Source organism: Ursus maritimus, unplaced genomic scaffold, assembly GCF_017311325.1.
Source record: "Ursus maritimus isolate PB19 unplaced genomic scaffold, ASM1731132v1 scaffold_10, whole genome shotgun sequence".
Taxonomy (NCBI): domain Eukaryota; kingdom Metazoa; phylum Chordata; class Mammalia; order Carnivora; family Ursidae; genus Ursus; species Ursus maritimus.
Window position 1 is genome coordinate 70,050,074 of NW_024423344.1, and position 24,692 is coordinate 70,074,765.

At 36.8% G+C, this 24,692-nt stretch overlaps 1 protein-coding gene across 3 annotated transcripts in view; it reads right to left on the reverse strand.

The window, feature by feature from the left end:
* FGF14 (fibroblast growth factor 14) overlaps positions 1-24,692 on the reverse strand; it is a 591,097-nt gene that overhangs the window by 116,029 nt on the left and 450,376 nt on the right. For 2 of the 3 annotated variants that reach the window (XM_008684988.1, XM_040624317.1), the window contains exon 2: positions 5,743-5,853. The exons of the other annotated variant lie outside the window; for it this stretch is intronic. In XM_008684988.1, coding sequence (XP_008683210.1) covers positions 5,743-5,853 — 111 coding nt within the window. The remainder of the gene's footprint in view (positions 1-5,742; positions 5,854-24,692) is intronic. 3 annotated transcript variants of the gene reach the window in all.

Consider the following 24,692-nt stretch of genomic DNA (forward strand, 5'->3'; position numbering starts at 1 on the left):
AGAATAATAAACGGAATCAGGCCTGTAATCCCGATTCCAGGATCACAGTCTCTGATATCGTTTGGCACCAAAAGAGATCAGCTGTGAAGATTCTCAAAGAGTGGAGTTTAAAAAGTCCAAGCTGAATGCTTATTCTGGTCTTTCATGCAGAAGGTGTGCTTTATCACTGCAATGTAGGACAGGCCAGAAGTTAAGATGGTAATTCCAAAATGGAATTACTCTTGCTGAACCAATATGAGAGGCCAGTAGGGCCCAGAAAAGATGTGCGCCTGCCAACGCGCTCAATTTAGAAAGAACTAATCATACTGAATGGCACGCACTTCTTAGAGAGACATTTTCTTTACTAATATTTCATAACGCTGTGAGTGATAACTAAAATAAAAGAGGGGAAAGTGCTCAATTTTACCCATCTAAGAGATAAAAACTCATTTACAGTTCCATGTTTCGTTTCTTCCCTTATTGACAAGGAAAGTATTTTTATATATTTTTACATAGTACAGAGAGCAATGTTATCATTGATTTCCTAAAAAGTCTTCACATTCCTTTAACACATTTCTGTGCCAGGGTTATATGTTAACTCTTCAGTAGGTATTCTAGCACCATTCTTAGTAATAAGAATGCTTGATCATTGGGGGACTTTATTGTAGATACGTTTATAAGAGAAGTTAATTATCCACAGTGCGGTTATTTGCTCCCATGCAAGGTCTTAATTGAAGACTAATTCCAAGCAACTGGACCAGGCCAGAACAGGCAACGACAGCACTGACATGCTGCAGTAAACAAGTAAGCAAAATACCTGAGGTCTAGGTTCTCAACTGCATTCCACAAAAGACAAATAATTGGGAAAATGTGGGCCACATTGACTTCAATCTACGGGTCTACTCAGTACATAATTTAAAATGGACTACATAAATTAATTTCTATCTAATTCTGAGGCACCACATGTATTCTCAGAATAGGTTGGGGGAAAATTATACCTTCTCTTTCAATTAGTACAAGTTACTGATCCCAAGATCTCAAGATGTCTGTGATGAAAGGAACATGGCGGGCAATGGCTATAGATAATTATCCCTACAGGATTACTCAGAGGAGTGTATATGGTTCAGTGGCTATCAGCTTTCATGATGCAAACTAAGATTGGGCCATCTTTCATGGGATTCTAGGGGCTTATGCTATGGAAGAAGGAGGCTTATGTTTGCTCACTTCTATTACTTAAATGGTAAACACGAGTGGGAATCATTGAGCAGTATGAAGTACTTGTGTCACTGTAACTCAGTATTTCTTCTTTGTGGGAGAGGGCCAGTAGCCAATTCCACTCTTGGTCAGAACACCTAAACTGTCCCATCTCTCTCATATTTTGAAAGGATGGGCACCATAGAAAAATTCCTAATTGATGTGCAAAAGTTTTGGAGGAAAAACAATTGTATGACTGTCCTTCAAAACTATTCTAACTTAACCCATTCAAACATAATTATTCTAATATTTATGTACCCTTAATGGTATTTATAAATGCCGTATACTTTATATAGGCCAGATGTTATAATTCTAGAAAGTAAGAACATATGAAGACACAAAAATAATGTGGTATGGGAAAGAGAAAAGTTCTAGATGATAGTCTAAAATGACCATACAAAAAATAGGTCTTTTTTCCTAGGATTTTGGTTGGGACCTGAATTATAAAATGTCAGTTATTACCATTTACAGAATGATAATACAAAGTGAATCCATATAACCACTGTCATGAGGAAGCCCATTCAGAGCTGACCATAATGAATCCATGGTGCTAATTAAAACTACAGATACCCACATTAATTGAGACATCATTATATTTTTCCACCCCTTTTGTATTTTATATAATTACAAAGCAATGTCATAAAGCCTAAGGGAGTCAGAATAATAAGATGTTCATGATACTTTGTTTATTCTGTGGAATACCCTAGTTTTCCATATAAAAGTGATTTTCAACCCTGGTTATCCTTTAAAACTAGCTGTATTCATAAAAAAGGATAGCCATGCTCAATTGCACACTAATTAAATTAAATAAGAATCTCTGGAAGTGATGATAGGGTTTAGGGCATACGGAACTTTTTTTTTAAAGCTCCTCAAATGACCCTAAAGCAAAGCCAAAGAGAAAATCACCATCCCAAGGCCTGTGGGGTGGTGGTCACTGTGAATGATGGGCAGTTTTTACACATCAAATTATCAGGCCGGGAATTTTTAAGGTGATAGGGCTTGGTTCATGTGAGGTTTTAATATTGCTAAAGTTCCTGGCATATTGATATTTCTATAGTCTTATTCCAACTGTAGCATTTATTAAGTCTGATAACGGGAGCAATTAAGTTTAAGAGCACAGGAAAACCTCATGGCATCCCAAAAGCCAACTGGGGGAAAAGAAAACCACCCCTTAATTAATGCCATAGTTCATGGTAATGCTAACGTTTAGTAGACAGATGGGAAGCTCCAAGATTTTAAATGAATACACTTTTCAAAATGACTCTGGTGCTGAAGTAATCTGGGTGCTCACTTCTTCCTGTGAAAGACCTTTCCAGGGCACATGGAAGCCAAAAAGAAGCAGCCAAGTTGCTACAGTATCTTCTCTATTTGGACCAATCATCCATCATCAACCATCGTCTTGCCATTTTTCCTCCCAGAGATTTCTAGATCTTGGGCTGGAAAACCCAGGGAGGACTTTAGTGTCGGGTTCACCTGCCTGCTGGTCTTTCTCTTCTCAACTCATCTGAAAATTTTGACAAAGGCAGCTTAGTAGGGCGGTTCTGACTTTACCTAGTTCTAAATCAGCACCTGCTTAGTTGTGTGATATGTGTTCAACTCAAATCATGAAGATTTGAAGGTTTGAGCCTCAGTTTTGTTATTTGGTAACCTTTACAGTGGCATCGTGGTGACTTTTAGGGTATTTCTCCTTATTTTTCCTAGTTACAGATGACTAATCCTTGTTTTGTATTCAAAGAATTATCAAATATCTGGAATGTATATGTAAATTACTACATTGCACCCTAAAGCAAACTAAAAGGGCAGTGCTCCCATTAGGACCTGGCTGCCAGCATCTCTAGTGCTCCCCCCTCTTTTTTATAGAATACTCTTCATGGCTTATGATTTTCTTAAGACTCATAAGACTGCTGTAATGAGCCAGAGAAAAGGAAATCATCTTAAATTTCACCTAAAAAACTGTGGTTTTCAATTACAAAGGTGATGCTACCCAAAAGTAGCGTTAATCAGTCATTCCCATATCATTGATAAAGCTGCCGCAGTCCTGCCAAATTTTATTAAATTTTAGGGTTGTACAATTTTTATGCCTTTTGAGGAGAGAATCTCTATCTCACCCTGTTTTGTTCTCTTCTGCTAGATCTTTGCAAATGTTGAAATAGTAACAAAACTAACGTAACTAGCTAAACGTGCACGTAAAATGCAACATAACTTATAAGAAAAGCAGCTTTGGGCAAGGTCTGGCACAGCAGTGCAAGCCCCTTGAGGGCGGGCGGGCACTGTGACTTGGTTCTGGTTTGCTCGGACACAGGAGCTCCTGCTCTCTCTTCATTCCTCACCAGCATTTAGGGGGATTAGAGAGGATTCCAAGTGTTGCCCCAAGAATCTTGTTCCGTGGTTACACAGCAGGAGAAAAGAAGGCTCACACATTTAGAGAACAGAAGGTTGTGTCTCTTTCGGTGTCTCAGCTTTCCAGTGCGGTGTTGAATATGGTTCAGATAACCAGATATAATTACGTGTGTGTGCATATAATGTCCACATCTGCACTTCCACAGTTTAGAAAATATTGTGCTGCTTATTGAGTTCTGAAGCAATATGCTATAAAAGACAGTGTCTACCTAACCTTTCTTAATTCAATATTGATTTCCATCATTAAAAACAACCAACTTGTTTGGCATTACAAAAACCAAAGAAGAAGGTAGGAAAACGAGCATAAAGCCTTTGCAAGAAAAAAATTTTTTTCCTGAGAATACAACTAAGCAGCATTTATATATAGTTATGGTTTATTTCCTTTCTTGAAAACTTTGTCATAAGGGATGGCCTCAAGTTCTAAGTCAGAATGACTTAATTCTTGCAGTGATCAGAGTTATGGAAAACTAGTCCTCACACTCCCCCAGACTTTGGCTGAAAGAAATCAGAGACCATTGAAGACATCAGAACTTATGAATCTCAGGAGTCCATGACCGCCACAAGTATATGACATAAGAAAAAGAGAATGTCTTTTGTCAAAGAATGGGTAAGGAGTTAAAGATAGAAGAAAATGAGCAGACATACATGTATTAGCTTGAACCAGAAGAAACTGACATCTTTTAAAGATCAAAAAATGGTCAAGTCCTTATATTTTTAAAAAAGTTCAACCTAATAGCAAAATCCCAACAAGTAAACAATGGTTGACATCAGTCTTGTGAGTAAAAATAACTTCTCTTTCTTCCTTGTGTTTGAATTGCTTTATCTTCTCTTTCTCTAAATAGAAGAAGGAAATAAGCAACAATGACAGAGAATCAATGAACAAATATGATAGGGAAAAGTTTTAAAGGACAAAAGGGTAACATAATAGACACAAAGAGAGAAAAAGATTAGAAATTGAAAAGGAGGAAAACGCAGACAAACAGAAAAATTTTAAAGTTGAAAGAAAAATTTAAAATGAAGCAAGGTCCAAAGTCTAAAAGGTAAACACAATGGCTGGGAAAATATTGACACTTCACATAGTGACACCAAATGCAAAACCAGTCTACATTATGTTATTAGCTATTCTCAGTGCTATTGAAAATTTGATTACTAGAATTGAAAACAGAAAGTGCCTATAATTTGGTCTTATGTATTCAAATCCTCCCTTCTTTTCATGGAATGATGTCCTACATATGAAGGGTAAATGCTAAATGGATGAAAAGATTCATATCCATTCCCGATCCACTAGTAATATGTGAATAAATATTTCCAATAAAATAAGTTTTTGCTTTTCATTAATTCTCCTGAGCAGTAGAAAGTGTCTATTTTAAAACTGATATGCTAAATTAAAAGGAATCCAATGTCAGTATAAACAGAAAATGGGAAAGAAAAACACAGACAATTGAGTAAGGAGGGACAACAGAATGAAAATACAAAGAAAAGTTATATATTAAAAAACAATAAATTGGAGGCAGACACTAATACAATGGAAGGTCAGTGGCTTTTCAATTAAGACAAATCATTATAGACTCAATTCTATAAAATAGTGAAACATTTTGTGCAATGTATTTAAAGGCACAGAGCCTTCATGTCCTCTCTATAAAAAAGATACTATCTTTTCTTGTTGAATGCAAATTTGAAAAATTACACTTCTATTCTTTGAAACAACTAATCCTTATAGCTCTTGAATTTCCACAGTTATCATTAAAAAGCTACAGGCCTGATAAAAATATTTCCAAGGTAAACATGGATTCATCTTTCATCTGAATGCACTAGTGTACTTACTTGACTTTTATGAGATAAAAGTAACAATAAGGCTGGATCTGCCAATTGTTTTGAGAAAAAAAAAAAAGAGAGAAACTAATTATCTTAAAATGACAGGCTTCTTGCTTTGCTCCGTTCATGTGTTCATCCATGTGGTCCAAGTAAAATTGTGAATGGCATTCTAGAGTGTAACATTTGTAAAAATGAACATTACCAATATTTGTAAATGTAGTTTTAAAAAGTCATTTATGTAGCAGCATATCTTCTACCAACTGTGTTAGTGGGTGGCCTGAGGTTGTCACTTACTAGAATTAGTGCTGTCATCCTTGGTTCCATCGAGAGCTCCATCGGGGTGCATTTGCAAGTAGTAGCCTTGCCTGCAATATAACCTGGTCACTATACCCTTGAGCTGGGGATCTGAAAGGCAAACATAGTTATCATAAGCCTCACAACGTGTCACAATAGAGTTTCTTATTTCTTTTTCTGAGTCTTTTTATTTTTTCTGTTTCAGAAGAGGGCATTTGATAGAAGTAGCACAATTTACTCTGTGTCTCCCAGATTCCTCTGTATTTATCAAACCTGGCGCATACTAATCATAGAAGGTCATAAGCTGCATTTGTCAGCTACAGAAAATGGGTCATTTTATAAAACTAACATGTGGATCTATTCATTTAATTATTAGTTAAATCCTAAACTAATTAGTTTAATATCATTCAAGATGGCCATACAAGAGTTTGGCAAACTTCTGGCTCTAAGAAACCTTATTAAAGGCTTTTTAATGGATTTTTCTTTTTACTTTATTTGAGAAGTAATCCCCAAAGGTGAAAAACCTGTATTTTTTTCTTAAATCACACTAACATTTTGATATGCGTTCTTAGAAAAAAATCCGTACGGAAAATGTTTCTTTGATGTCTAAAGGGTCACCCTAACTGGCATGGAAGCATCTGGTACTTAGGCATGATCCATAGAAAAATGGGAAAGTCGATTTCTGAGCTCAGGTAAGGCATAATAACAAAACTATGCTGTGAGGTCAGCTCTGTGGTCATAATCCAGACAAATTAGACATATTAAACTGATTTATAACCAAAAAGGAGAATTAAATTATTTAACATGGATTTAATTCTTAAACAAAAGGACCAAGAATAGAGGACAGTGGAAGTTTATTAAAACAAAAAGGGAAATTGTATGGTAACAGACTTCTCATCTGATGATGCACTGAAAAGATAACCACTCAGGTGACCCAGGCTTTATAAAGGGCCAGTTGTACCTTTGAAAATAAATATTTACATGTGGCTTTTCAAAGGCCATCCCCATCTCATGACTAGATTTGATGTTCGACATTGCCATGGCAACTGGCGCGTCTCCACAAGCGCTGAATGGGACATGAAAATGCGCTCAGATCATGCTATCGAAACAGTAGAATGGTACAGAACAATGAAGGCAACCATCTTGTAACTGACCGAAAATTTGTGGATTTGCCAACAGGTGAACACAAAAAAATACGCATGCCAAAAAAAGGCTGTTCCAAACCAGAATACCCTTAGCTTTTTAATGCTAAAGAAATTAAAGAGAATGTCAATATCTATTGTTACATACATATGATATAACTAATAATTTGAAAAGTGACTTTATGGTACACAGATTTTCTTCAAAGATCGCAAGAGAATGAAGAAAATCTGGGGAATAATGCATGAACACCATGGCGTCACACCAGTGTGACTAAATGTAAGAGTGTAGATGCTTCTAGAAGACTAGGATTTAAAAAAAATCTAAGTGATTATTGGGATTGTATGACATATGTTCCGTACTCTGTAGTATGTAACTTTAAAAAATCACACAATTCTAAGATGTGCATTTACTCTTGCACCTTAGTGTGCCCATTACTCAGTAAAATTTGACTGGGCTACCGACTCTCTAAGTATCAAGGATTTCTTTTCTTATTTATGCTGCAATGTACTTATGCTCATCATTGAAAATAAGTGGCATGGAAAAGAAGAGAACAAAGGTAAAAAGGCGGGTTCTTAATTGTCATGAGGACATACAGAGGATTTCAGAGATTGACAATTCTTCTGTAAAACCTTTATGTTCTGAATGACTTACTTTTAATAATTCTACCTTTTAGCTTACTACATCTTCTGGACTTGAATTAAGTAGGTCAGGCAAGGCAGTACAGACATACAACCCCTCCAAGCTCCCTCACACTTAAAAGAAGAGAACACTTTTTTTTTCTTTTTCTATGATCAAAAAGACAAGGAGAACAAGCATTGATAAGGATGTGGAGAAAGGGGAATCCTTGTGCACTGTTGGTGGGAATGCAAATTGGTGCAGCCACTGTGGAAAATAGCATGGGGTTTCCTCAAAAAATTAAAAATTGAACTACCAAGTCCAGTTGATCCAACAATCCCACTTCTGGGTACACAGCCAAAGGAAATGAAATCAGGGTCTTAAAGAGATATCTACACCCCCATATTCACTACAGCATTATTCACATTGGCCAAGATATGGAAACAACTTAAGTGTCCATCAGGGAGTGAATGGATAAAGAAAATGAGGTATCTATATACAACGGACTATCATTCAGCTTTAAAAAGAGGGAAATTGTGTCATTTGTGACAACACGGATGAGACTGGAGGACATGAGGCTAAGCGAGCTCTTCCGGACCGCGCCTGATCTCTGATAAGGAAGTGTCAGCAAGATACAAACAGTGTTTTTGAGTTCTCACTAAATTTCAAAGAAACGAAACCAAATTGGTATCTATGTATCTAGTTTCACATTATTTGATGTTTTCCTTTTAGAAACCATAGTAGCATTGTGCTCTTCTCAGGTGCCGGGCACCGTTCTTAGTACGTTGCAGGATTAACTCATTGAACTCATGACCACTTACTTAACGGGAAGCCCAGTTTGAGGATGAGGAAGTGGAGACAGAGTGAGGGAGTAACTGACAAAGAGCACAAAACTGACAAGTGCCCAGCGGGTGTTCGAACACGATCCTGCCCCCATAACCACTACACCATGTGGCCTCTGGAAGTTGAACAGTTGACCTGAACCTTTAAAAAACCTAAAATAAAATGCAAACCAATCTTTTTTTTTTTTCTTTTAAACTAGGTTTTTAAAGATTAACCATGGCTGTATCTAAACCCAAATCCTGCATACTTGGAACTGAATCTGTGATTTAGAACAAAAACATGAAGTTAGCATCAAAGTGCTTGAAAAATCTCTTCTACGATCTGCCCCACTTTGCCACTGGCCACATTTCCAATAAATCTCCACCCGTGCAACCCTCACCAAGGCTGCAGACCCGATACTGTAGGCTTAAACTCCCTCTGCTACCAGCTCCAGCCAGAAGGTACTTATACCCCTGACTCGGTGACTCATGTGAACTGTCTCAGCCGCTCAGATCAACACCGAGCTTCCCTTAGTCATGCCACCTGAACAGTTGCCTGGTTCGTGCAGATGCTGTCTTCACAATCTCCCTTACTTCCCCCTGTTCTATTTTCACTGCCAGCAGCACTTCACTCCCTCATGGCCTCTCCTAGGTGGTCATCCCACCTGCAGTGGCCCGTTCCAATCCAGCAGATCCGGAAACATGCAGCGGCTCTGGCCACCCCCTTAACTACTCACGCCCCGCAGCCGTGGGGCCCCATCTCACCTGCCCTGCCTGGTTTGGTACTGCTCCACGCCATCCCCCACGAAGGCCAGCCTGGGTCACCGGGGGCTGCCAGCAAATACCCCATAATCTCTCATATGTATCATGTCCCCTTAACCTTCTCTTGTCTCAAATACGCTCACCTGCATAAAGATGCCTCCTTGCACATCTGTGCGCACACACCCACACGCATACATCTTTGTGTATTTAACTCCTTTTCCTCCTTCTCAAGTTCAGCTCCAACAGCTCTTCCTCTGGGGCACTTTCCTGACACCTCAGATGAGTTCAGATTCCTCCTTTGATCGCCTTTATGAGAGCATTCTTCATAGGCATTACTCATTTTTTAAAACATCAAAATTCTTTCATTTTGAAATGTTTTTAATACATTTAAAGTTACCGGAACTAATACAACCTACGTCTATGTACCCACCACAGGGGTTAACAAGTGTTAGTATTTTGCTTTACGATTCATGATTTGAATTTCACATTTATTTGTGCAATTATATGATTGACATCTGTCTCCAAACTGCACTGTAAGTTTTGTGAAGAAAATCGAAATGTATGATATTGCTCACCATTACATCTCCAGGGTCTAAGTAAAAAGGAGCCGGGCAATATATGTTTCCTGAATGAATGCTGCCTGGGTTAGAGTGTAATTTATCTAGTAATTTCATATATTACTAATAAGAGTGAAACTTGGAACAACAACATGAAATCCAGGATGGCAGTCAAGCCTGAAAAATGTCTAAAACTTTCGACCAGGTAATTGTACTTTTCAGACTTCTAACTTAAAAATAAATCCTCCATGTTATAAACTTTTGTGTTATGACATATATGCATATAACATGAGCATGACTATGTAAAAAATATTATCCATGGGGGAAAATATGGGAAAGAACACACTAAAATGTGAAATATAAATATATTTTGCTGGTTACGAGAATATATATTTTTCAACATTTTATTATTTAAAAAATTTCCTATAATTTCATGAAAATACAGATTTAATAAAACTTATTAATGCCTTTTGACAACGGATGTATAAAAATAACATTTCATACATCCTTGCAAATGATATTGCATACATATATGCAAATAACCTAAATGCATATTACTGTTGTAGATTAACTGGTTGCCCCCAATTTTCAAGGATTCCACGTATTAGTTTCTCTTTGTGCACAGTCACATATCCACAAATCCTTCACTATGATCCTCACTTATAAAACTGGCCATCGTGCAATGCGGCCACTTATAGCTTGAGGTCACTCTTTCAAATAATTAAAACAGAAGAAAACAAAACCTTTCCTCAAAGCCCTAAAATACAGAGCCAAATAATCATAGCAAACACAAAACAAAAGAAAATGAAACAATTTTCCTGAGAAAACAACCACATCAGTTATATGTGGTCAGGCAATGGTATGACTAAGTTTCTAGATCTACTGTGTAGAGGAGAACAAACCCTCCATCATCTCACTCTACAGCAAGTCTCAACTTCAGCCTAATATGTGCTGGACAGCTCACTTACATGTATTATTTTATGATTCTGTGAGAGAAACATCGACAAAAGGAACCAAAAATATCTCACATGACTGCCAGAATGGACAGGACCCGGTCTGGGCAGCTGCAATAGAAGCACAGATCTCTCAGAAAAGAGCATCCAAAGTGGGCTGTCTCTCCCCAACAAGGAGGGAAAGGCAATGGATTGCAGCACGTGAAGACCCAGTAGTAGAACTTGCGGTTTGGTCATCATCTCCAAAAATGAAAAAATAAATAAGCTTTGCTAATAGTTAACATGACTTGACTTCAGAGTCTTCAGGGTGACATGTCACATGAGGTCCTTGAAGAACCTGAGTCAGGTTGGGGCATCCTATAATTCTGAGGGGCTGACACTGTGACCCTGGCTGCCAGTCATTGTTCTCAATGAGTGCTTTGCAATATGCTGAAGTTTATACCTTCTAGGTTAAGAAGATGTGTACGTTATATTATCTAGTTTGCCTAAAGTTGAGATATTTTAGGGAAAAAAATCCAACAGAGATAGGATGGATTAATGGTGATACTAAAAGAAAAAAATCTAACACCAAGAAAATAGCAAAGATGACCAACCTTCCATATGGGTTATGTGGGTAAAAACAAGTATACAAATAAGTAACAAAAGCAATGATGACCTACCTATTCAGATCTAACACGAAGTCAGCCAAAAGTGTGAAAATGTTAGGATATCTACCATGATAAAAACAGAACATCATCCCAAGTGAATAGTATGCCTTGAGATATTAAACAGTGAAAATATTACATGTGTGAAACAAGCTTATACTGAGGTACATGTTCATTTTTTTTTTCATTAAACTAATAGGATAAGAAGGCTTGGTGACATTCTTCCAGTGAATGCTAAATACAAGCCCTACAAGAACAAGGATTTTGTTTTTGTACTGATATATCTGAAACCCCTATAACCTTGACTCTCAATTAATAACTGATGGAAAATAAATATCTGAAATCCCTCACCTAGATTTCAGCTAGCCATATAAAAAATGCAAAAATATTTTTCAACTCATAAAACTGTTAGAGTTCTTCATTCTCTCCTAATATACTTATGCATTCAGAATATTTACTCTGCTTAAGAATATATGACAACTTTTTTTAATTATCCCTTTTCCTTCTATTTTCTCTTTTGTTATGCTTACCGTATAACACATTTTACTAGAAATGTTTTGAGGATACTCCTTGTCTGAAACTCTGTACTAACTATGCTCTCTGACATTAATTAAAATAGAAATAATGAAAGCTAATGTGCATGTGTTTCAAGAAAAAAAAATGTCTCATAATATATTAGCCTCAACACTCAAAACTGAAAGAAATGCAAATCAGTTCAACTGTCTTCAGATACAAGAAAAAAAACCCCAACATTTTTAATTAAAACAATCACTCTCTCAGAAGTAGGTTCATTTAAATCAATCACTGTCACAAATTGTTTTCATGCAATGTGCCGACTGACAAAAGAGAAATCGGGATAATCCTTAGAATGGTGGATATATTTTTAATCATTATTTAAACTGAAAAATTCACAATATGGCATGTGTTTCTATATAGCAAATATAAAAATGTATATACATCACACACACCGTGTTTGTTTACACGTGAGTCTCGGTACTAGTTGGTTACCAGCGCGGGTTCTTAAATGTCACTCCTCTATTAGCTATGGAAAAATCACATGTTTTTTACAGAGTAAAAAGCAACTTTTGGAATAGACATTTTTGTGGCAGATCTAATTAGATTTTGGCACTCCTAGTAGCAGAAAATAGCATTTTGAATAATTTACCCAAAGCCATAAATTATCATATAATTCAGCCATAAAAATAAACCATATCAGGAGCTCTTCCAAAGGGCTGAGAATGAAGGTGGGGTGGGGACACTAGAAAAATGATGAATAAACTAAAGGTATGTGAAAACCTGCTATATCTTTTTGTTAATGCCATCCTTAGGATGGCATTCAACTTCCTCTGGAAATTGCCCCCATGCTACCTCAGGGGCCCATCCCGCTAGGAACCTTGTTTCAGTGATTTCAGAGTGGTCCCCCAATCCACCAACCCAATCCAATGCATTACTAGGTCTGTTCAATTTTAACTGTTGATTGCACAGCCTAGAATAGGCTGTCCACCTCTGCATACCAGAATCTTATGCTTGTAGGGACTAGAGATAGAATCTTGCATTAAAAAAATAGTTCTTGCCCTCAAAAAGCTTGTTATCTACTGAGAGGGATAAGGGAGAATGTATAATATGGTTTTACGCCAATTAGTCATGTCTGAAATTATTGGGTTTTTGTGTCTTCCTGCCCTGCAAATACATGATAAATCCCTTGATAATTTGCATCATATGTTATTCACAGTAACCTATCATTATATTTTGCACAGAGCAAATATCTAATGACTGAATTCACTTTGTCTTTAAAAGAATCTATATATAAGCCCTAAGTGGCATTCAAGGCAAGATGGATTTTTTTGTATCTTATTTAAGAATTGGAGGAGCAGAGTATGCTTGAGATAAAGAAAAATATGGGTTTTGAAATGGAAACATCAGTAATTTTTTAAAAAATTTGTTTTCCAAAACTATTTTGGCCAAAAAAATCCCTCTTAATGAAGTATATTAAGGAAACAACCATGGGTAGAGCCTCTTCTTGGGGAAAATATTTGAGAAGATGACTAAAGGAAGGGCATGCCATAATATCCTGCTTAATATTTGACCCTCAGCTCCAAAGAACAGACAGACCTGAGTGGTTCTTGGGATTCCTAATGCAGGGTTGAACTCTCACTAGCTTTGTGAATATCCAGTGTCTACAAGCTCCAAAAGGAAGAACATCTTTGGAGCTCAGTTGAAAGCACCCCCTTCCAATACTATTTTCCAATGAGGTTCTCTAATTGCAAGATTCTAACATATTAGAGACACATTGGTCCTCCTATGGCCTCAACATAATTCAGCATTGGACAATGAAATCTAAAAATGTTGGATCTACTGTTTATTTATTCATCACTTACAAAGATGAATAATTATTACACATTGTGTTTTCTGGTTTGCTAACTTATTTCTTCTAAATTGTAATTATATATTTAAAAATAAATTACAAATGTTAATTATATAATTGCAAAAGATAATATAAAAAATTATTGTGCATATTTTAAAAAGAAAAGTATGTGGGGTGCCTGGGTGGCTCAGTCAGTTTGGCATCTGACTCTTGATTTTGGCTCAGGTCTTGATCTCAGAGTCATGAAATTGAGCCCCACATTGGGTTCTGCACTGGGCGTGGGGCCTTGCTTCAGACTCTCTCTCTCTCCCTCTCCCTCTGCCCTCCCTTGCATGCTCTCTGTCTTCTCTCTCTAAAAGAAAAATATGTGTCCTTCAGTGACAACATTGGGATTCAAGTCAATCATTATTATTATTACATCTAGAGAAAGTTTTGCTGATAATATATTCTGTCATGGATTCTTAATTTATGAATGACTTCATTTCCTCCTGGCCAGAACACATACATGCATATGCAAGGAAGCACTATGCTCTGTCTCATTCCATGTGCTGATGTGTCACTCTGTGTGGTATCTGCAGCACTTACAAATATGAACACATTATTCATGTTCAGATTCTTCACCAACAATATCAAATACTAAGAGAAACAATACTATTTTGAGGATATTTTATACCAACTCCTTTACATTAGTCTAAGTGTCAGGAATAACCATGCTGCTAGCTGACTGACAGCATAATATTTCCTAGATTGCCAAGCAAATAACTAAGCATTTTACTTAAATTTTCAAATGCTATTGTCATAGGAAGAGTGGAATCTAAGATCCTTCAGTTTAGTTGTTATCTAAATGATATTTATTTTTTAACTCTAAATATACATTTTGGGATTTGTGTTCCTAATGCTGTTTTCAGATAAGTATCTCAAAGGAGTGTTCAAAATCTTAGCAATATATTTGCAATAAGTACTTTCTAGATAAATTACCAGAATATTCCATGCTTATTCAGCTAGTCTCCAAATGTTCAATGATAAACTTCTTTCTATTTCTTAATTACAGGATTTTTTAATTAAGAAAACTACTATTGGCAGTAACTGCTACAAACCTCCTTGGAATTCTGAAAGGCATCTGTGCCATCTTGAAATACTCACAAGTTGGGAAGTGAACTTATGATACTTTTTTAACAATAAAGAAACACACACACACACACAAACACACACACCAAATAGCAAAAAGTGGGGGAAAAAAGGTTTTACTTTGCCATTTAAGTGGACAAAATCACATTCTTTAATTTTGATAATCCTTTCACTTCATGCTGCTCAACCAAAAAGCCGTTTTATACTTATTATAAGATAAAATATAATTGCATATTATAAATATTAATCATGCCTCTCACTATGTTCTTCATAAAGTTTGAGGCTAATCAAATGTAACTGAATGGCTTGAGGAACAAAGGCCCAAGAGTACTATTAACATTCACTAATATTTTATGGTCAAATACTATTATAACGAACAAATTTCAATCCTGGAAATATGACTGAAAAAGAATGTGAATGTTATGTGAACCACATGCCATAATCTGAGAGAGCTTAATAATTGTGAAGACTTTCTTTAAAAAGTGACTTCAACATCTGACCAAGATAGAATAACAGGGACCAGGGGCGCCTGGGTGGCACAGCGGTTAGGCGCCTGCCTTCAGTTCAGGGTGTGATCCCGGCGTTCCGGGATTGAGCCCCACATCAGGCTCCTCCGCTATGAGCCTGCTTCTTCCTCTCCCACTCCCCCTGCTTGTGTTCCCTCTCTCGCTGGCTGTCTCTATCTCTGTCAAATAAATAAATAAAATCTTTAAAAAAAAAAAAAAGAATAACAGGGACCAGAAGTACCCTTTCACATGAAATAATAAAAAATTGACGTACCGAATTTTGCAAGATACTGGACATCAGGAAATGAAAAAAAGTAGTCCTTGAGTGATGGGAAAGAAATGAGGTGAGTCCTATTTCCTGAGAGAGATTCCAGGGCATGGTGAAGGGAGGGGAGCCCAGTGGACTTTCTAAATTGAAGAGATTGAGCTGAGAGTCCACAGAGGCCAAGGTAGATGGTATCTAGAGTATTGGAGAAGAGATAACTGCTGAAAGAGAGAACTTCCAAGATCTGCAGGTTTACATGAGAATTCAGCTCTGTACCGATCTGCAATTTATGTAAAGAAACTATTACAGGCTGGGGAAAACCATCTGAGAGGACTTAAGGTAACACTGACACAAAAACACACAGGACTGGAAATATTGCCTATTCCCACCAGTCAGACTGCAAAAATTCATAATTCATGGGGCATTGAACAGAGTATAGATAGGGTCTTATCTCAATAGTGGAGAAAAATTAGGCCTAGACTGAGCACTGCTTCAGTCTCACCTAAACAATTCTAAAAGCAAGAACCAAAAAGAGTATACCATTTCAAAGGAAATTAAGTGCATCCTAGAATAAGCTCAAGCATATTTATGGGAATACAAAAATTTTGAGCCCCTAACAAAGTAAAATTCAAAATATTTGGAATCCAGTAAAAAATTACCAGGCATGCAAAGAAACAGGGTGATTTTACCTATAACAAGGGGAAGAATTAATAAATCAAACTGACCTAGAACTTCCTCAGATGTTAGAATATCAGACAAAGACATGCAGTCATTATAACTGTATTTCATAATTCAAAAAGTTAGGTAGAGACATAGGAGACATAGAAAGGACCCAAACTGAACTTCCATAGATGAAAAATACAAGTTGTAGAATAAAAAAAAAAGGACATTGGATGAGATTAATTTCAGATTAGGAATTGCAGAAATGCAAAGGATAAACTTGAAGGCAGCAATAGAAATTATTCCAAATGAAGCCCATAGAGAAAAAATAATTAAAAAAAAAAAATAGAGCCTCAGTCAGCTGTGCGATAACTTGAAGCAACAAAATGCATGTTTAATTGGAGTCTCCAGAGAGAGGATCAAGGGGACAAGAAGGAAAAAAATACTTGAAGAAACAATGGCTGAAAAACTTCCAAATTGTTAAAAGTATAAAACCAAAGATCCAAAGAGCTTAACAAACTCTAAAGACAGGAAAAATGACAAAAATGCATCAAGACACATCTTATTGAAAGTCCTCAAAACCAGTGATAAAGAGACAATCTCCCCCCCCCCCTCAGGAAAAAACACATTACATACAGAAGAATGAAGACAAGAAAGACAGCAGATATTTTGTCTGTAACAATGCAAGCAAGAAGACAATGGAGCAATATCTTTGACGCGTTGAAAGAAAAAGGTATCCTAAAATTCTAAAAGAGTGAACATATCTTTCAAAAACAAAGGTAAAATAAAGATGTGTTTAGACATCTGGAAGAGAAAGAGTATATCATCAGATGAATTTCATTACAAGAAATGTTGAGGGAAGGCCTTCAAAGACGAAGGAAATGATACCAGATGGAAATAAGGATCTAGGAGCACTGGCAATGGTAAACACACCAGTCAATACATTCTTGTTTTTTTTTTTTTTTTGGTTATTTATATCTCTTTAAAAGATAATTGACTTTTTAGCAAAAATAATAGTGCACTGTGGAGTTTATAATGTGTAAAAGTGAAATGTATGACAAGAGAGGAGAAATGGAACTATACTATACATACTTGAATATGTACCATATATGCTATCAGGAAGCCCCACATTTACTTTAATGTTCTGTTGATACCATGTTGAAATTATTAATAATTTTTTAACCATAGCCCCTGCATTTTCATTTTGCCCTGAGCTCCTTGAATGGTATACCCTATTCTGATCTTAGATATGACACCAAAAGCATGATCCATTGAAGAAAACATTGATAAAGTGAACTGCATAAAAGTTCAAAAATTTCCTCTCTTCAAAATGAACTGTTAAAAGACTTAAAGACAAGTTACAGACAGGGTGAAAATATTTGCATACTTTACACCTGAATAAAGTCTTGTATTCACTAATACATAAAGACTAAAACTCAATAATAAGAAAACAAGCATTCCAATAAAACAAATGCACAGAACCATAGAGCATTTTATCAGAGAATGTTTGTGGCTGAAAAAGATATTCACAAAAAGTTGAACAACATCACTAATCACTGGGGAAATGAAAATTAAAGCCATAATGGCTTAGAGGCACACATATTAGAAGATTAAAATTAAAAAGAATACCAGACCAATTGTTGGCAAAGATGTGGATAAACTGGAACTCACATACACTAAAGAGAGGAATAGAAAGTGCTCCAACCACTATAGAAAGCTGTTTGCAGATTCTTAAAATGTTCAACATAAACCTGCTAACATAATCCAGCCATTCCACTCCTAGATATTTACCCAATGGAAATGAAAGCATATGTTCACACAAACCCTATATGTGAATGGTTATTTGTAATTATTTGTAATATCCCCAAACTGGAAACAACCCAAATGTCTATTTGACACATGAATGGATAAACAAACCATGGTATAGCCTTACAATGGAATACTACTCAGCAAAAAACAGGGAGTGAACTATTGATAAATGTAACAAAATGGGTGGATTCCAAAATAATTGCGTTGAATAAAAGTCACATGATTCCATTCATACAATATTCTATAAAATTTAAACAAATATAAAATGACAAAAACAGGATCTGTGACTTTGGAAATTGGCAAAAGGCAGGGAGGGGCAGGAATTCAGGAGTGTCAAGAGGCATAAGGAAACTTTTGGGGTGATGGACATATTCATAATCTTGAGTGTGATTGTGGTTTCTTATGTCAAACTCATAAAATAATACACTTTAAATATGTACAGATAATTTTATGACAATTATACCTTAGTAGAGCTATTAAAAATAAAAACAAAAGGATAAAAAGCATCAATGATTATTAATAAAGGACAAAAGAAATTTCAGGTTAAAGAACCTTACAGTGGATAAAAACAGATTGTTTCATAATGATTAAGGAGTCAGTTCTTTAAGAATACATAAGAATCCTGAACGTTTATGTGTTAACTGACAGAGTTTCAACTACATGAAGCAAAAATCGATGCAGCTTCAAGGAGAAATAGAAAAATACAAAATTATAGTCAGAAATTTCAACTCTATTCTCAAAAAAATTATGTGACAAATATACAGGAAATTAGTAAGGATATGGGGGGGGGGAAGCCTAAGGCTTAGAGTGTCATATGTTAAATTTAATATACTCAGTTAAATCACTACAAACTATGATTCACTTTTCCTTTCAGAAACTAGAAATGGGATTTCCTAAACGTAAGGAGTCTGAAAACTACTATTTGACTCATTCATGGAATTTTCACAGCCAAACAGACCCGCAGCAGGTCATTTTAATTTGCTCTCCAGCTGTTACTACATTATCTAAAATTGAGGATTAGAATGACAAAAGTATGATGCTAGGGAATCAAGGGCATCTGTTGAAATGAAAGTATCCAAAGGCTTTCAGTGAAAGTTATATTGCAAACAATATTGCATTAGCCATGTAAACAAGAATTATGGTCGATGCATAGTTTTATTAGCTTTCTTAAGAGAAATCGTCGAAGAGTAAACTGGGAACTTTGCATGAAAAAATATGTTTTTAACTTTTAAGCACATATTTGCTTCAGCGTCAGGAAGAATTTCCCTGAGTGTACTATGCCAAGAAAATAATCAGGACAGTAGTTGAATTTCAGAAAATCACTGCACATGACAAGGACTAATCAATACCTTCTCCAGAGCTGAGGTTCATACATTTGAGAAATAGTATTTCAAAGCAGGTATAATCCCATTTTGTCTGTTCACATCGAAAGCTACACAGAGACCTCCACCCAGGGAGCAGAGCTGGCTATATGAAAATTGAAGTTGGTACTGATAAATCCTGTAAGGCTGCTCCCACTTAAGGAAGGTACAGTTATTTGAGCTCTGCTTCCTTCTAAGTTTCTGCTTCAGACATTTGTCTTCCAGCTGCTTCTAGGAGGAGATGACAGTCATAAACTCTTTTGTGAACCAAGGCCACTCTGTCCAGAACCTCTAAAGCAGCAGGGTAGGGAGCAGGAAGAAGGTACTGAAAGGGACCTATTCATCACAGTTGACATGGACACTTTCAACTAGAGAGGAAAAACATTTAAACCAAAGGTCATGAAAGGAAAACAAAACAAAACAAAACTCCTGGAAATCAATGTGGAAGTTCCATAAAGGATGATGCAGAATTTAGCCTTGGATTTAGAATTCAGTTGTGACAAGGTCTACGTATATTGAAAACCCAAACCTTCTGCATAATTTATCAGGAAGTGGTGCCTCTTACCATTTTTATTTATCAAGGCTTAAAATAAATGGCATTTCATAACAATTTCCTCAAAGAATCCTTAATGGCACATCAATCACTAATACTCTACAATATAGCTACAGGAATAGATCAATTCACCTTGGAAAACAAGAGAACAAATCCTTCCCATGTTCTGTTTAAGTGTATTTTCTAAAGCCAGGATATCTAACTGGCTCATTCAGCAGGCATTTCTTGAACATCTACTTTATTTCAGGCTCTCTGCTAGGAGCTGAGAGGGACTTATAGCCAGAGCAGATTGCCATCATTATCCCCAGCATCCATAAGCCAACATATGATGTGGGTTCTGAAATAATGAGGCTGTAGGAACAGAAAGGGCCAACACAAATTGTAACAGTAGGAAGAATAACAGCGGTCACCCTCTGAGCACATACTTTGGGCTGGGAACTACTCTAAGTGTTTCATCTATATTGACTCATTAATCCTATAGCAACCCTTTGACGTAGGTGGCATTATTATCCTCACTTCACACATGAACGAGCCGAGGCACAGAGGGGTATCTGTCTCACCCAAGATAACACAAGAAGGATATGATGGAGCCTTCATTGAAGCCTCGGGAGTCTGGCTCCCTGTCTCTCCATGTACCATTCAGCCTGGCTCTGGTTGAGGACCCCTGTGAACTCAGAGCACACAGAGGTCATGGTGACTCACTGAAAGCACACAGTGAAGGGACACTGACAGTTAGGGGACAGTGACTGACATGGCGGACCCAGGCAAAACTGTATTAGAAAATGTCTAAGCTGAACTAGGTGAATTTAGTTGTTTTCCAATATCTGTGGGGCTGTCATGAAGACAGAGAGTGGAATTATTTAGTCTTGCTTTGAAAGACGAAAATAAGACATAAGTAGAGTGACACCAAGATTGAGCCTAAGCGAAGGTGCTGACTGTCATCTCTGTGATCACTACTATATTCCGGGGGTCTAGGAGATTGCCTGTCATATAATAGGCGCTCAATAAATAAATGGTTAATAAACGAATAAATGGATTCATAAAGGTGGAGAAACTGAGCTGTCCAGTGACAGAGAGAATCAACTCTCCCACAAAGTACTGGCTTCCCTGGCACTGAAGTGTTCAAGAAGAGATTAGATGGTTGTCTGTCCAGGGAGCCGGGGAGAGAATTACTGCTTCGAATGCTCTAATTTCATCCCTGCTTTGAAAAAAAAAAAAATTCATCTAAAGATACAAAACAAATATGAGAAAAAGTCTTCATTTTTTTCAAAATGGAAGTCATCATCACTGGCAAAGGACCAGTTTAGGACTATGGTCCCACCCCTTGCACACGTGAAGAAGTATGGCAAGCTCTATCCCTTTCCTCTCCTGAGGAGTTGGACAATGGACAATTAGGAATTGGAGCAGAGTGGGCACTAGAGAGGATGTGGGGAGGGGGTGGAGAAAGGAAATTATTTCTTACTAAGTTGTTAAAGGAAAGCAGACAGATCTTGTTTATTAGAGCAAAGGTTTAGAAGACTGAACTCTATAAGAGTTGAAAGATTGAGACTGTTTTGATAAATCATAAAATGAACTGTGGGATATGGAGCCACAGACAAGCCAGGCATATTTTAACAGAAGTGAGACCTACTCAAGTCTGGGAGGAAATTTGCAGATTATGTATTCAATTTTCTTTCTTTCTTTCTTTCTTTCTTTCTTTCTTTCTTTCTTTCTTTCTTTCTTTCTTTCTTTCCTTCTTTCTTCCNTCCTTCCTTCCTTCCTTCCTTCCTTCCTTCCTTCTTTCTTTCTTTCTTTCTTTCTTTCTTTCTTTCTTTCTTTCTTTCTTTCTTTCTTTCTTTCTTTTTGTATTTCAAGTTTCTTTAACTCTTACTTTAGTTCATATAATTCATATAATTTTAATTCATATAATTTAAGTCCTTTGCTTAAATTGGATTTATGGTTTGTAGCTTTGGCACCAGATCCATATTTTTAATTTCTAAAAAAAAGAGAAACAATGCTGGGAAAGAGAAACACTTGGGGAGCACCGCTCCATTCAATGTGTGAAGTTTCTCTTTGCCCAAAAGCCTTTCTGACCTGTAGCTGATCTGGAATGGGCCCCTGAAAAAAAATCACAGTGTCCTAGAGAAGAAACAGAAGAACTGAAGCCTCAAAGGAGGATGGGATCTGAAAGGTCTGCACTTACACCTCAGTGAGGGGGGTCTCAAATGACAAAGAGTAGCACAAGCAAAACGCAAAGCGATACTTTGAAACACGATTCTGAGAAACACCGCTTAACTATGTGCATGCCCATGCCTGTTATTTGCTCTTTTCTTTTACAATATAACTTTTTAGGGAATAGAAATTCCAACATTCTTATCCATTTTTAAATCTTGGTCCAGTCCTTCAGCACATAAACACACACACACACACACACACACACACACACACACACGCACACACACACACACACACGCTCCTCCTTTAGATCCAACTCCACACAAAAGACCCAAATCCACTAGGAAATCTAAGTTGTTTTCTTTCTTAAGGAATTTACAACTTCATGTGGACTTCAAGTTGGATGGGATAGGAAACAGATCAACAATAATAAAAGACTTAAATGTTCATTCAAGAATACCACCAGCCAAAGAAGAGGGAATCCTTTGTAATGAACTGAAACAAGTGTGGTGTAGACAAAATTACTAAGGGCTAGTGGTCGGTGGAAAGCCTCAGAGGGAGTGTGAGTGTGAACCGATTCAGAGATGGCCAGAATGTGGAAGGTGGACTGAGGCAAGGGCTTTCCAGGTAAGGGGAATGTCCTCGTGGGGGAAATAGTTTCTGCAGCCACGTTGATGGACAGGACAGGTTTAGAGTATTTGGGATAATGGCACACCAGGCTGATGGCAGTCTGCAGGCAGCTCTGGGCACACAGGAAACTCAACCTGAGCAGTCAACACATTAAACAGTGCAGAGATAAGAAGATGTTGTGTCTGTTTTTGCTTAATTGAGATGATCTGATGTTGTGACATTTTAGACAACGTTATCCACTGTAGACCACTACTCTACACACAATGACTGCTCAGTAAAATAAATGTTAAAGATTAAACCTGAGAAGCTCATTTGGTTATGTTTCTAAATTACCAAATCTAAAATTCTAAGCTTTGCTGTAGAGAATGTTAGCTCTGTGTGTGTGTGTGTGTGTGTGTGTGTGTGTGTGTGTAATGAGATATAAAGATTGATTCTGTTAAATCTATGACTTTAGGTCTTTAGGTCATTCAAGATTATTCCTGCTGGAATATTCACAGTGGATTAATTTAAATAATACTTTAAGCAAGCTTGCTCTGTTGCTTCATGAAGACAGATATGCAAAAAGATCATTAATAGAAAAAAGAAACCTTTGAATCCCTATCAATATTCCTCTGAAATGCTCATGTAGCTAAACAAATTGCTGTAATATCTTCCCAATCAACCCAAAGACAGACAACTTTAAAAGGCCACATCTTCTTTTGAGATTGTCTTCTGATAAAAAAACAGCAACAACAAAAAAATACTTCGTAAAAGATATATTTCTACTTGCTTATGTATAATCATGAGGAAGCCTCAAAGGGAGTATCAATTAAAAACAAAGTTTATCATTTATTGTGAAAACAGATTTAGTGTAAAAACAGATGAGAAAAATCTGAGCTGCAATTTCCACTTCCCTGGATAGCTCTTGTCTTAATTCATGTACTCACATATTTGAAGAAACGAATTTGATGTAAATTTTGTGTCACAACATCAGGAACGTAAGGCATATTTTCTGGAGTTTAAAGCTTAAAGGAGTTATAGAATTATTCTATGCCCCCAAATTTAATCATGGGAGGCAGAAATAAAGAGAAAAGACACAACTGAACATGTTTACAAAACCACATTTGGAGAAATTCCTCCATCTCTATGTTGGGAAACAAACAGCAAACCACTGATTAAAAGTAAAGTGTCAAGGTGATGCTTCATCAGATGAAAGGGGAATAAAGCTTTCCTCTATGCTCATTTGACCTAGCAATTTTAATGCACATTGTCTATTTCCATGATTAGTCCGTGTATTACCCATGGAATATATGAAAAAAATTTGGATCTGAGAACATAGATCATTTGCTTATTATCACTCGGCTAGTCAGGGCTGGCATTGATTCTAAACTGGACACGTGTTGGGCTTTGAAAGCGCCTTTGCTTTGTGGGGCTGTTATGCTTACGCATCCACATATTGATCACACACATGGGTGTTCAAACTATTTCCTCTGCCTCTACACCTCTAAACAGTACCCTGTATTAAGGCCGCTCCTGGATATCCCCCATTATGAAATGGTCTCTTATTCTCCCAGTGGAGAACAGTCTTTATTTCCTTGATTTGGATATTTTATGAAAGCATCTTTGTTGAGTTTTAAAACTCAATTTATTTAGACAAAACAAAACATAGTTCCTCCATAGTGAAAAGTATTCCAGTTATCTTCTGATATAAATCTTGACTCATGCCAAGGCCTGAACACAAGGTAAGGAGTGCTTATGTGCTGATTTCAGAGCCTTTCTGGGGAGGAGGTGTGGCATTCTTGTTTCTGTCTTCATCAGCTCACATCTATGGCATACCAATAAGTTCCATGTGCAAAAAGCACTTCCTGGCTCACCTGAGAAAACACTGATCTTGTGAAACAGACCAATTCTGACTTCTCAGGACTCCTTTATGAAAGCTTTGTGTCTGCTTTTCTCTGCAGTGTACCAGGGAGAGCCGTTTGGTGACTGCTGTTCATTTAAGTCCTTCCATTAAAATGAGATCTGTAGTTCATAAGGTCATCCCA